Genomic DNA, 14668 nt, shown 5'->3' on the forward strand with positions numbered 1-14668 from the left:
TCTATGGAGAAGTGGAGGCTCCAGTGTGGAGCAGAGTCTGCTCTCCTGGCAGAACTTTATATAAATAAAGGATATTTGTTCTGCCTTTTATATGTTACGCTGGATAATACAGTTTTGTAATCTGCCCTAGAGCCCCCTCTAGTGGCTGATTTGTAATATTATTTTGATTACTTTGGAAAAAGAAAAATAGAGGAAGCGGAAAATCCAAGATGGCTGAACGTAATGCTGAAGTATTATCGTTCCAAGCTGAAAATGTTGCTTCGGACGAGATTTGTCCGTAAGTATGAGTGATGATTAAATAATAATTGTCTCTTGTTGTGTTTAAAAATGGTTTAAAACTTTGTTTAATTGAGTATGAAAGTTTAATCTTGTTAGCTTGCAGTAAGCTTGTAACAAGCTAGTTTGCAATGTTAGTTAGCTAATACAATATTTTGTATGTTTTCAGTTTTACAATGGTCAAAGAGAAGGTCAGAGGCCATTATTCAATAAATCAGCACAAAAAAGGAAAAAAAGTCTGATTACTGGAGCATTGTTAGCTCGCTGGTGAAAACCAGACACCTGAGGGTGAGGACAGCACACCATTAACTTTCAATAGTGCCTTTTCTAATTGATTGATTTGATCCTCGTCAGCAGTCGTGTTACAGAGAAGGTAAAAGAAACAAGCTTACATTCAAACACTCACATGCTGGGTGGAGCCAAAGCGATCATGCACCCCCACCCGTGCTCCACCTTTCCTTGTAATAACAGAGCAGGACTGTGTGGCTGAGTGTGTTCAGTGTTTATTATATTTCTGCAGCCTGATAGAAAACATTTCTCATTCTTTTCTCTACATTCTCGGGCAATAAAATAAAAGCAGATAAAACTTCAGGTGTTTTTTCCCCCACAGCAGCCACCTGCCACGCAGCCTTGTGATTGGACGAGCACTGACGCCCCCTTCAGGACAGACACAGAGTTTAAAATGAGCAGAGTTTCTTCTACTTCAGCTCTATTGTTGTTTACTGTACACACAGATTATTACACAGCTCTGACTCCTGACACACACACACTTGTCAGTCTATTGTTTCATTGCATCTACCTACACAAGGACCCTTGTAGATGCGATGCACCCCCCCAACTCATAACCTAACCCTGCTTCTAAAGGGTCTCAGGAAATCTGTCCCAAAGTGGAGAACCAACGTTTTTAATCGTCCTTACAACAATAGACATACATGAACACGCAAACGCACCCAGACACATCTTTCGCCGGAGGCAGCTTCTTCTTCTTCTGCAGAACAAAAGACGTCACACACGGGAGCTGCGTCGGATTGGACGGTCATGTCATAGGGGGAGGCGAAGCCGGCACACACTCCAAACGCACACCCACACATGCACAAACACTGACAATACACAGTGTATGGTTATTATCACAACACTGACTTTAACGTGAATATTAAGCTTGTGGTTCAGGTGAGCGGGCCGAGAGCGCCACCTGTCGTCAGAGTCATGTACCTGCACTGGGCGGGAGCTAAAGTTCAGCCATGTTTTAAGGAATCGTTGGTAATGAAGTCTGAGGTACCAAGTCGTCAGTTCTTTAACGAATGAAGGTTTAACGTGTGTTGGATCTTTAACTTCAACAGTCTGTCTCTCATATTTATGTTTACTCTGAGTATTTCTAAAGGTAATCCCACTCCTGGTCCAGCTGTTTACTGCCGAGGTCTGATGATGAACCCATTTATACACCAAAAGTTTCATTTTGAACTTCACGCCACCTTCACATCACATCAGACCTCGAGCTCAGTGAGCAGCCGATTATTTCAAAAAATGAAAGAGTGGGAAAGACCGATGCAGAGCTTCAAGGACAGACTCCTGCTCACTGACTCGTTCAAAGATCAGGCAAATGGTTTGTGACAAGAGAAGCCATTACATCAGCAAGCTTACAGCCAATCACATTCCCCGCGCACCGAATGGCTTAAAACTATAGAAAATCATTTAAATACAGAATAATAAAAAAATCCAAAGGCTACAAACATGACTGCATGTGGCTTGACATCTATACTAGTATATTAGGAGTATGTGGAGCTTCTTAGCTCATTGTGGAGATGATGTTTTAGTTTTATAGTTTCATTGTGACTGGAAATGTTAGCTTCATTATAAAGTGTTCCAGTTTTGTGTTTTCACCGGTTGCACAAACTGTATCTGAAATGCAGTCCTGTGAGCTTTACTTCATTATACTTTTATATATTTATCATTCTTTCTATAACTAGTGTTTGAAACAGCGAACTTGAGTTATTATAAAACATTAGAAACAAATACAACTGGGAAATTTGATTGACTTCCACTACTTCCTGTGTCACTAAGCTCTTAATATCCACCATTTCACCAGCGGACCACACACTCCACACCTCCAGTTTCACCCACCAGTGTATATTTCCCACTTCTTCTGTTTTAAGTTGTTTTGTTGGCAAATGGGTGAAAACTGGTGACGTGGAGCTGCATGTGAACCAGACCGCTGTGGTAGATGTTCAGAGGTTCACCGTTTACCTGATAAAGATGAGTTACCAAAACACTGCAAATAAATCATCTATTTTCGTGAGATAGACCATAGACAGGATTGTGCTTGGAGGGCATTTTATTTTGAAATTTTAATTCCAAACTCAGTTTTAGGATCAGGTTTTGGTTTTAAGCTGTTTCCTCTCTACTCACTGTTTGATTCACTGACACTGGTCTTTACCTGGAAGTGAGGCTGTGTCTCCTGATAACAGTGTGTTACTTAGTGGTTGCAGAGCGCTAACGTCGTGAGTCGGTTAAACTGTGCAAACTGGAAGGTGAGCTATGCTCTGTGTTACCTAAAGATAACGCTGGCTTTAAGGCAATCCTCGACAGACTCATTAAAGGGTTGTAATAAATTACAAAATGATGGAAAACCTTTTAAAATATGTCACGTCTGTCTTAATTTAGCGTAAAACAGTGGTTACAGCGTGGATTCAATTTCGACATTTCTGACAGATTATATACACGAGAAACGGACCGAGGAGATAAATCTGAGAAAAAGTGTTTTAAATGCTTAAAACCTCATAAATAACCCACAAAACCCTCGTTCCTCTCCTTAATCCTAATCCACACCCCTAAAACTGAAAACCTCCCAGCCAATCAGACGACAGCTTCCTCAATAACTGAGTGGCCAATCACACACACACAGCCATGACTGATTATGTAACAGTTCAACTTTGTATGAGGTCATCACAGTGATGTCGTAGGGGGTGGAATAGAGCTCTTTCACACAACGGACAAAACGCGCACGCACGCACGCACGCACGCACGCACGCAAACCAAAGCCCATTAATAACACTATGAATCAATAACGTGATAAAAGCAGGAATCATCGACATCGCCCACGTGGCTTCTTCTTCCTCGTCAGTCCTTCGTGTCTGTGTGACGTTCACCGAGTCCGTTTAGTTTCCAGACAGGAAGTAAGTCTGATCGTCACCAAGTTACAGATTAACTGAAGCTGAAGACTACACCTGCTCCCCCCACCCCATGAAAGAACCTGAACTCTAATTAAGACACTAACGAGCCCGTCAACCCGTCAGCTAACAGACTCCCCCCCCCCCCCCGTTCCTGCACCACCCCGAGCTGGTCCTTTCAGGTCTGACTACCAGACTTCGCAGCGCTTCCCCGTATTCATGGGTGTCCCTTCGGGGCAGTTAAAGTGGCGGCTGAAGTCCGGAGAGTTGGCGAGCGTGCCGATGACTCTGTATCGGGGAGGACTGTGGGGGTCGGTCACGAGGCCCTCGTGAGCGCTCTCTGGTGTCCGAACTGAGCACCACACCTAAAAGAACAGAACAGAAATCTGAGAAGGGACAAATCTCGATGCAGCATTTTCTTTCATTTTTTAAATTAAATGTCTCACAATCATCTACTTCCTTTGAGCAACAGGAAGTAGATGACTATTATAAGAGGTTCGAGGACAGATCCCTGGGGGACACCAGCGGTAACAGGAAACGGATGGCGTTTGACATTTTCTGAGTTGAATGAACTAATCCCATTTAGGTTTGGCGGTCTAGATCTCTAACTGAAAAAAACAAATAGCTGAGCTTCGTTGTTTGTCTGCAGCGTCTCACCTGGGCAAATCCAACGAAGAAAAGCTGGTCATTGGTCAGGTTGACAGCAGGAAGTCTTTTCTCATCTCCGTTTCCCTGGATCCATGACCGATAGGCCTTAGGAGGAAAACATGAACACGCGGGTTAGTGGGAGGTGTTGACCTGTTGCTGCAGCGGTTTGTGTTCCTACTCACGTGATACGCGGCCTTTAGCCCCCCATTGTCGGCGATGTTTTCTCCGAGTGTCTGTTTTCCGTTGATGTGTTCTCCGTTGACGGTGTAGCGGCCGTACTGATCCACCATACACTCGGTCCGCTGACGAAACGCCTCCACGGACGAGTTCTGCCACCACGGCCTCAAGTTTCCTTCTTTATCATACTCACGACCTGATGGACACAAGGACCACATTGCAGCTGTGTTGGTACTTTCCTGAGGTAATCAGGGTTACCGTCTGTGGTTCTCCAATTGTTTAATGTTTCACGCTCCTGCTTTTGTGGCAGTTTGGAGCCTGAGCCTGTTTTAAGCTCCCGTTAAACATGATTTAGTTCCAGCTCATTAGGTTTGTTTAGTTCATTTTGAGGTAAATTATGGAATTACTGGCACACAAACAGGTTCCTTAGTCACCTCAAATGTCTAATCTAATCTAACCCAGATCTATGAGTCCAGCGGTGAGCGTGAGGGTCCGTCCCCACGCCTGCCTGTTTTTAAGACCACGTGGACAAATCTGGATTTACATCACAACACGTCAGCTGCATGTGCGCCCCGGGCAGCCGACTTCAATCAGACTTCAAAGCCGCACAACAGGAACGACAGTCGGCCGCCAGGTCTGCAGCCGTCAGTTAATAATCATCCCAATTCAGAATAAACACACCGTCACGCCCACACCGAGTGCAGTGAATCAAATATGACCTGGAGTGAAACTCACCCTGATCATCAAAGGCATGCGTGAGCTCGTGGCCCATCACCACCCCAATTCCACCAAAGTTCAGTGCCCTGAAAACACAAACACACACACACAGCAGTCAAAACGTTTACCCACACACCGAGTCCAGAAACAGCCAGCTGCGATTTGTCTGGAAGTTCTTTATAAAAAACACGTTTTATAAAGTTTATAATTAGTATTTTTATATATTTACAGTACACACACATACATGGTGCGGATGACCGGATCAGCACTTAATCAGAACTTTATGCCCAAACTCAGTGATGATTTAAGCCACACCCACAAACTGAAAGTCTAAAGTCCTGCCAGCGCCCCCTACAGTCAGCAGAGCTCATTACAACAACAATAAGAGCAAACAGCATCCTGAAGAGTGTGAAAGCTGAAGAAAAGAACATGTAAAGACAGACAGGCAGACGCATGGACAGGTAGATACTGAGGTAAACAGACTTGGGGTGGTCGTGGGCGTAGAAGGGAGCTTGCAGGATCCCAGCAGGGAAGACGATGCCGTTCTTAGTGGGCATGTAGTAGGCATTAACTGTAGGAGGAGTCATACTCCATCTGGAGGAGGACAGGAAACAAGGAAAGGATTGGGAGGAGGAGGAGAGGAAGAGAGAAAGGAAGGGGAGGGAGAGGAGTTAATCTGCGGTCCAGCCATACCGTATAAATGTTCAGGGATCGTATTCGCAAAGTGTCAGCAAAGACGAGTTACTGACCAGCTGTGATGTGAACCAGAGCTGCTCTTCCAGCACAAACACCAGCTAATCTGTTGGTAGATCTATAAAAACCACCATGACTCTGCACATATGCGCAAAACAGTGTGGGCCTTATGATCAGTCCATCTGATGACAGGATTAGCTCTGCGCTAAACTACAAAGATAACTTCTCCCCTTTGCAAAAATCAGCGCCAACAGGAGCAATGTCAGCCTCATGTACATCCATCCTGTTTGGTCCTGGGATATCTCGTCATCAACGACGAATTGTACCAAACACAGATGATACAAATATACTGAATAAGCTGGTATTTTACACAGCCCGCCTACAGCCGCGGTTTAACACATTGACGGAAGCATCAGCGTAGTTCACTACCAGTCAGAGTCAGCTCGGTGTCACCTGGAGGACTGTCCCTGACCGGGAAACCTCATCCGTGTTTATCTTCAGCGCTTCTGTAACACCGTTCATACGAGACTCCGACGGGAGAAATGCATTTGTTTCAGTTTAAAACCTCACATTACAAATAAGTCAGGTTTAAACCACAGGTGTGCTCTCTCTGAGACCTGACCTCTGACCTTTACCGGGGCCGGCCAATTCATTTTCCCAAACGTGCACATGAGAAACTAAACTGTGACTTAAGTCTCATAATCAGCTCCACAGACTGAGTGCACAGTTACCTCTGAGCTCATAAATAAAATAGTGAAAATCCTCCATCAGCCCCTGTTTGTAATGCGAGCTCTTGTCCTGCCATTTTGTTAACTAAAAGTCTTTGATGTGTAGGTTTAAATTGGTAAAATAATATAAAAAATAAATAATATAAATAATGTAAACTGATGGTTACACTGCGTTACACTGTGAGTACGACCCCTGAGGACGTGTGCGCCTGTATATTTGTGTAGCTGCGCCTCCTGATGTCGGCGTGTATTAGTGACCTCTGTGTGCACTGATGCACGTGTGCATTACTGGTCTTTGTTGGGAGTCTTCCTCAGCTGGTCGGCCATCACTCGAGCGGAGAAGTTGTAGAAGTTCAACATGTTCTGGAAGAAGCTGTCATCTGACACTTCATACTGAAACACACAGACCCAAGCTGTTAGAATATATTAAGTTGAACAGCAGGGGGCAGCACAGCACCACCCAAACGTGAATCTAGAGTCTGACATTCAGAGTCTGCAGGAAACATTTATTTGCAAATGTCCTAAATCGGATTTAGGACGGCTTTCACAGTGTTTCAGCCCTCAGTGTGTGCTGTGCAGACGACTGATTACCACCAGTCGTCTTTCTTGGAGCACTTCTTGGTGCTGCCACTTCAAAGCCCTGTGACGTCTCGTGTTTCCTGGTCTGGCTGTTGATTGGCTCTCTGGGAGCAAGGGCGGGATAGCCACCATCACTTACTTGGGTTGGTTTGCAGAGGACCAAGCGATGTTTAGCAGTGTTCACTCACCCCGTCATAAACATCGTCCAACTCCTTGGAGTCCAGGATGAATTCTGGGAAGCCGATCATGTCATAGATTGCATCTGCCTAACGAGGAGCACACAGACAAATCGGTCTTTAACCCTTTTCCTAATTTTCAGCCTTTTTCTGCCTCTTTTCCTGGTGCTGTTGATATTATTTACAGTGAAACTGTTATATTATGGGATATCGGGCACTTTAAGCTCAACTAAGATAGCCTAACCCATCTGTAAACCTAACCACCACCAACATTTTCTTTCTCCTACATTTCAAAACCCCAAGGGTACAAACTTTAAGTTGCGTATGCGCTGTGTTTGTGTGTCTGTGTGGACCTTGTCCTTTGCAGCCTGTCTTGTCTGGTCGTCCATCCAGCTGAGTTGGTCTAGCGCTTCTTTGAACGCTGACCGGATGGCGTTGATCATCTTTTCAGCCTGTAAGAGATGAGCGAGTGAGCTCAAACTAACCAGACCTCAATCAGACCTCATGACGAAGTTTCCGAAGGCAGGGCCGGCTCAGTGACTCACAATCTCTTTGCTTTGTTTGTCAAAAGTTGCCTTGACAAACAGCGCTCCCAACGCAAAGCCCAGGGTGTCGTCAGTGTTCCCAATGCAGGTCTGCCAGCGCGGCGTACAGGACTACGACAAAACACATGCAGTTACAAACTCCTAGGCCCAGTTAGACCAGAGCAGGTGAGTCCACAACCAGTTAGAAGCAGTTAACCTGCTACAGATTGGTATTAGCATAAAGAAGCAGCTGCTTGTTGAAACCAGTCCTGAATGATTGAACCAGTTGGCTCCAACTAAGGTATCACTTCCTTCCTTGGCATAACACATGAAACTAAGTGTAATATTGTGTTCGTGTGTGTCTAAGTTGTAACATTAAAACAATATGAATTTTAAACACGATGCACAGTATTTTATCGTCAGAATGTTTAAACAACACACTGATCGCTGTTTCCAGGTTGTTTTAAGCATTCCTTGAAATAAACGATATTCTAGCTAACTGAGGTCACTCTACTTGAAGGGCACCGACTGGTTGGAACCCAAACACCATATTGCAACTTACAACTCCAGTTATTCTGACACCAGCTGAATGCACCATCAGTTTAAGGAGTTGAAAAAGAAAGCGTTAGTCCCAGTCAGAAACACAATAACCCAAACACACATTGGTCCATTAGCAGGATTACCAGTTGCAGCAGTAGTAACACTAATGTGTGTATCAGCAGCAGTGGCAGTAGTATTTGAAGCTTCTGTACCTTCTTGGTCCCATAAAGACTCTCCAGCAGTTTGTCCTGAGCATTCTCGAAGCGTTGGTCCAGACTGGCGACACTCTTCTGAACCAATGTCCACATCATGTAGTTGTTCAGCAGACTGGAGACACACACACTTCTCATTACACACCAACCAGGCAGATTTAATAAGCAGGGCAATCAGGGAAAGGGCAAGCAGGGCTGGGCAAGCAGGGCAGAGCAGAGCAAGCAGGGCAGGGCTGGGCAAGCAGGGCATGGCAAGCAGGGGCAGGGCAAGCAGGGCAGGGCAAGCAGAGGTAGGATAAGCAGGGCAGGGCAAGCAGAGGTAGGATAAGCAGGGCAGGGCAAGCAGGGGTAGGGCAAGCAGGGCAGGGCAAGCAGAGGTAGGATAAGCAGGGCAGTGCAAGCAGAGGTAGGATAAGCAGGGCAGGGCAAGCAGAGGTAGGATAAGCACATAAACAGACATAAGTGTTTGATTATTTTTTGACGTTCATTCTTTAAAAATGAACTCGAGAACTTATTCCTTTAGAAATCGTACTCATCCTAGTTTCTGTTTCACAGTTATTAAGCTCCGTATCTTTAGCTGGTGTGTGATTTGGCTTTTTTATCTGCGCATATTTCTAAAGTTAACCCTCTCACTTCTCAGGCTGCAGCAGTGAGTCAGTCCCCACAGACACCTGTGCTCAAATGTCCGCCTTCACAGCGGTGGGTATACTTCACACAACTTAACTACTGTTTTGTTGTTCACCTATTTAAGCTTTAGATGGTGAAGGTTTTTAATGCATTTACCTGACAAAAAATTTGGCTGGTTAATGATTAATTGTGTCTGTGATGTGAGTCTCACTTTGAGTGAGAGTCACGGAGCTGCTCAAACCTGCACTTCATTCATGAGAGCAGCACAGTCTGACAATTCATGTCAATAAGACCTGTGTGTTACCTCTGTGGGGGTGGGGCAGTGGATAGCGGCTGACCTGCGGTCTGTCTTGTTGATGAGCTCCGACACCTGCTGCAGGTACTCTTTGGCATACAGGACGACAGGTTCGGTGTCGTTTAGCTCCAGAGGAGACAGAGAGGACGACAGGTAGTCCAACCAGTCGATGGCTGGAGCCAGCAGCTGGAAAGGCAGAGACATCGGGACACATCACAATAAAACTGACCCCAGCAATGAACCAATCAGCGGGGAAAATGAGACAAAGGAGCATCTGAAGAAGGACAAGGAGACGCAGGTGAAGCCAGTCAGGAGGATAACAGTGTTGGGAAAAGAACAAAGGAGGGAAGTAAAACAGAGAATCCCAAAGGAGATGCTAACGTCCAGAAAGAATAAAAAAACATAACCACGAAGATCGAGCAGAGACATCAGAGTGTGTTTAAAGAGTCTGACACTGCAGACCAGCAGGCACATCTGCATTCACACGTATGTACACGTGTGTGTTTGCTTGCACACGGTGTAGACACACTGTCAGTTTGCACTGCATATAAAGGCCTTACACTCGAGCCCTCTGTGTTTGCCGGGGTTAGAGACCAGGTATAACCCAAGCTACCACCCCAAATACCCCAAACAATACCATTTCGATTTACAACTTACTACTTAGTTGCAAAAATAAAATCAAAATAATTAGCAAATATTTTAAATTTGCGCTATGAAAAACAGGCAAATTTTGCACAAATAATTTGGAGTTATGTTCCACAAATACTGACTCGCGAACAGGCAAAGTGGCTCTGACTTCATGCGCATCTCAAACTTAGCAGCTCCTGTTTGTCTGTGAGAAAGAGCAGTGGGGCTTTTAGCAGGGCTGCCTGCCTGTCAGCAGTAATCCTCAGTGTGGGAGCAGACTGCACCACCCGGGGGGGAGATGGGGGGGAGATGCAGAGATGGAAAGCTAATCCCTGCTGTCTGCTTTGCTTCAGCTTCAAACAGTCAGAAAGTCAAAAACTGAAGTGTGGAGACTCTGCGGGGAGGAAACACACCACAGCGAATGAGCGGAGGCTTTTTTAAGACAATGGCACAGAAAGCAGCAGCTCACAGCTTTGACACGTTTTGCTCTCCGATCAGCAAAGCCCACGTAAAGTTTCCACAGCCATGTTCCACAAGCAGAGGGCCCTAAACAACATGACTTCACCATAGGGTTGTGTACAGCGCAGCAGCTGTGCTCACAGCAACAGGGTCCAGGGTCTGAATCCACCAGCCGGCTGAGGTCATTGGGTTTGTCCGTCTTGTATGAGGCTACGTGACATTCCCATACTGGCCGTAGGCGTGGACACCAACGGGTTTCTGCGTTACTGTGCGACGGGCTGAGGACGGGGCCAGGTGTACCCCGCCTTTCACCCTGCTACAGCAGTGGGCCTCTAGACCCCCACAATACTGTAATGCATAGGTGGAACACGGATGCATCTCTGACATAAACAGATCACAAATCAGCAGTTTCACCTTCTTTCCTGTGTTACCTACACGCAGCAGCCAGGCCTGTGCACACTCACTGAGTACACAGAGTCTGTGAAACACAGAGGAGGCTCAGTCGTGGTTTGGGCTGCGTGTCAGTCGGTGGTGTTGGAGATCTTTGTTAAAAACAATGACTTATGAACTCAGAAAAGTGCCATCACGAATACAGGAAAGCTTTTGATTGGCTGCAGCTTCATTTCTATGGGTCAGGGATGGGCCTGCCCAGAGCCGGCATCACTGAAGCAGTGTGGGCTCATCCTGACAGGGAACAGAAGGCAGAAACATCCAAAGAAGAAACCTGGAGAACTGAAGATCATCACAGAGAGCTGCTCACACTGAGCTGCTCACACTGAGCTGCTCACACTGAGCTGCTCACACTGAGCTGCTCACACTGAGCTGCTCACACTGAGCTGAGGATGAAGCTGCTCACACCAAACGTTCAATTTCAGATCATTAGAAATGCACAAACTCTGTTTTTGTCTCATGTGCTATATTTCATGTTTCAATAAATCACTCTGCCTATTTACATTGACTCAAGACTTTTGCACAGTACTGTACAGCCTGCAGAGTTTGTTCTTTTGTTCTGCAGGAAATATATCAGCTTCTTGGGAGTCTCATTTTCACAGAACTATTAAAAAATGTGCAAAAAATATAAATTTAGATGCTTCAATAAGCAAAATCAAAGCATCTGAAACAATAAATAAAAGAATTAAAATGAATGTGGCAAAAAACAGAAAAGAGACGAAGAGGAGGAAGAGTCCAGACTGCTGAGGTCTACTCCATCTTCACATCAACCATGTTTATATAATAACCTGTTATCTAACCTCCCTCCCTCTCTCAGAGGTGCAGTCACATAGCAACGACTCATGGCAACGGTCGCCATGGGGACCCCCGAAGCATCTGCAGCCCTGGAGGACAGAGAGCTGCAGCAGAGAGGCTGCGCCGCCGCGACATCAGAGCCACAACGCCGACGATGAAACACATCTGCTGTATTACTGTGGCCACTGCGAAGATGGCAGGAGGACGCATCAGAGGAACGCGAGGAGAAAACACAAACGCACGGTCTGAGCGCCGCAGAACAAACGCTGTAATCTGACCTGAGATCAGATCTGATCTCAGGTCGGAAATGAACCCAAACCCAGTTAGCAGCAGGAAAGAGGACGCACGCAAGCGTCACACTGATAAAGACCGATGAACATCGGCCGTCCGTTTGTCTCCATCACCCCTGACAGCCGCCACCCGTGACCTCTGACCTTCTGTCCAACTGCTTTCATGTTGATTCTGTCAGGTTGCGTCTGCTCGACGCGTCTCTGAAGCTCTTTGACTTTCTAAACCTGTCGGTGACTTTTTGAATATTTCCAGCAAACATTTTGCTGACAGTGAATTCTGCACATGTGACGCCGTTTCACAACATGACAGCCAATCAAACACAATACAAAGTGAAGAACCGAAGCCTCCGTTCACATCTGCGACTCTACGTAGACTCAGACCTCGTGACTCAAACGACGACAGCTCTCGGCTCAAAACAGAAACGTGACGAGCCAGATGGACACAGGTAAAGATTCACTTCCTGTCCAACCTCAGAGGAAACAACCTAGAATGTGGGAGGAGAGGCTCTGAACCCTCACGTCTTTCAGATGTTTGCCAAACATCACTAGGTTCCTTCAGTAACAGTGGGCCGTGATGTAACCAGACACAGAAACCAATCAGGACGCCAGCCTCACCTGCAGCTCCGCGATGGTGACCTTGTGGTAGATCTTCTCTTCGTCTCGCCGCTGGTCCTGTGGGACGGTGATGTTGGCAAGCCCTGTCTCAAAGTCCATAATCTGCTGCATCTGAGCCTGAGTGGAGCTCCTCTCGCCCCCCAGCAGCATCCCCAGCTCCACCATGTAGTCCAGGTACGCCACCAACACCTGGAAGAAGTCAGGTTTATTCTATTTAAGCTTCAATAAAGTCAACATGTCACTGGAAGAGGTACACCGCTCCAGGTATTCTTACCTTCTCATTGGCTGTCTTGTTAAGGTAATAGTCCCTGGATGGCAGAAAGAGCCCTGATTGGTCCACCTGCAGAAGAGATCGACACGGTGACTCTGTGACAGCACAGAAGTCATTTGAAAGCTTCTCTTTCTGCTGTCGCAGACAAATACAAAAAGCAAACACGTCTGCAGAAGCTTGAAGCATAAATATTCTAGTATGAAACAGTATTAAATAGTTTAAGTTAAAGAGGAAACATTTTACTGAGACAGACGTTCATTCAGTGGATCATCGGCTGAATGTGTCACCAGGTGTTTCTGCTTCACCTGAATGACGTTGCTGTTGGAGTTTTTGGGATCGGCGCTGACTCCGACGCTGAAGAACGGCTGACCCCGGTACGGACCGGAGACCACCTTCAGAACATCCATGAAGTTGTCTTTGTCCCAGGGGCCTGTCATGTTCCAGCCTCCAATCTGCACACAGTTCACATATTTACTGGAATAACAAAGCAGAAACGTGGAAATCCACGGATGCTAAACAGAACACCGTCATCCAAAATCCCATTTCCTGTAAATATATTGATGGCAAACCTAAAGTTCAACGTGCTGTAGATGATAAAGTGATGACAGCAAAGGGAACCCAACTATCAGGTGCTCCCTCTTTGAGCTGGACTCGGTGACAGTGGGAAAAACAAATGAAAGCGTATAAATAAAACGTAACACTGACGTTATCACTTCTCTGTGTTTACAGACTGAATCCTAACCCTGTACGCTGATGATACTTTATTATTGATTTTGCTACATATAAAGTTTCCATCCAGGATTCATTTTACTCCAATTAGGAAACATCCCACAGGAAGGAAGCACAGGATTACTTCAAAATAAAAGCTTAAAAGAAATTATTTTTTTAAAAACTGGAATAAAACCAACTAAAGATTTTAAACAAATATTACAAAGTTTAACACAAAGATGCTGCTACAGTCCTGTGATAAAGGGTCCAGGTGAAACTACTGTAATACTTGCAGTTCTATTATTTTATAATAATACATTTTATTGTAACTGATCAAACAGGAAGTTTGAAGTCGTAGCAGAGCGAGAACGCGCTGATTGGTCCAACAATCGTGTTTATAGTGTTCATTCAGTTTCGATGGAATAACACGTTTGCTTTTCACACACTTTGTGTTGAATCGTGCAGATTTCTGTGTTTCGTTTTGATTTGGGAAGCTTCTGAGCTACAACGATAAATGTGCAATAAATGGAACAACAACGTTCCCGTTCCCGAGTGTGGACTTTGTCGCTCCATGTCCTTTACTTTGGGATCATTTGATTAAGCAGCTTGACTGTGGTCACAACACAAAATTAAACCGTTGTGGTAATTTGTTATGATAACATACAAAATATCCTCAGTATTGTATGAATGAAAAAGGATTTTCACCACCAACCACAAAGATCCTGAGGGTCCAAAAGAAAAAGTCATTTTACAGTAAAGAGATGAAAACAATAATGTCTCTGTTTCCTCGTTAGTCTCTCGTTTCTCCTGCGTTTCATTCTGCAGGACAAAAACCCTCCAAACTCACTCACTTCTGTCTCCAACCTTAAACACTTGGAGCAAATTTGCCTGAGTGATGCGGTTACCATGGTGACCGGCTGTACCTTGGTGATGAGGTCTATGAGAGGCTGAGCTCCGAGCTCTTCGATCCTCTGGGTGTTGAGGCAGGACAGGTAGTAGGACTGAGTCTTCCTCTCTGCTTCGCTGCTGCCGTTAAACGTCCCGTTCTCTAAAGAATGAAAACAAACTTTGTAAACTAAAAAGTCCGAGTCCAC

At 45.5% G+C, this 14668-nt stretch overlaps 1 protein-coding gene across 1 annotated transcript in view; it reads right to left on the reverse strand.

Moving 5' to 3' along the window:
* Positions 1–763: 763 nt before the first annotated feature.
* The window catches only part of ece2b (endothelin converting enzyme 2b), a 34060-nt gene continuing 20155 nt past the window's right edge, over positions 764–14668 (reverse strand). Inside the window, exons 5-19 of the mRNA XM_084949853.1 lie at positions 14498–14622; positions 13172–13318; positions 12870–12935; positions 12596–12784; positions 9403–9545; positions 8438–8552; positions 7707–7817; positions 7515–7613; positions 7174–7251; positions 6696–6799; positions 5469–5579; positions 5004–5071; positions 4274–4464; positions 4101–4196; positions 764–3808 (exon numbers count right to left, since the gene is read on the reverse strand). Of these exons, the coding sequence (XP_084805979.1) occupies positions 3632–3808; positions 4101–4196; positions 4274–4464; positions 5004–5071; positions 5469–5579; positions 6696–6799; positions 7174–7251; positions 7515–7613; positions 7707–7817; positions 8438–8552; positions 9403–9545; positions 12596–12784; positions 12870–12935; positions 13172–13318; positions 14498–14622 (1820 nt within the window). The 3' untranslated portion in view covers positions 764–3631. The remainder of the gene's footprint in view (positions 3809–4100; positions 4197–4273; positions 4465–5003; positions 5072–5468; positions 5580–6695; positions 6800–7173; positions 7252–7514; positions 7614–7706; positions 7818–8437; positions 8553–9402; positions 9546–12595; positions 12785–12869; positions 12936–13171; positions 13319–14497; positions 14623–14668) is intronic.

Source organism: Perissodus microlepis, chromosome 14, assembly GCF_051167445.1.
Source record: "Perissodus microlepis isolate ML-2025 ecotype Zambia chromosome 14, ASM5116744v1, whole genome shotgun sequence".
Taxonomy (NCBI): domain Eukaryota; kingdom Metazoa; phylum Chordata; class Actinopteri; order Cichliformes; family Cichlidae; genus Perissodus; species Perissodus microlepis.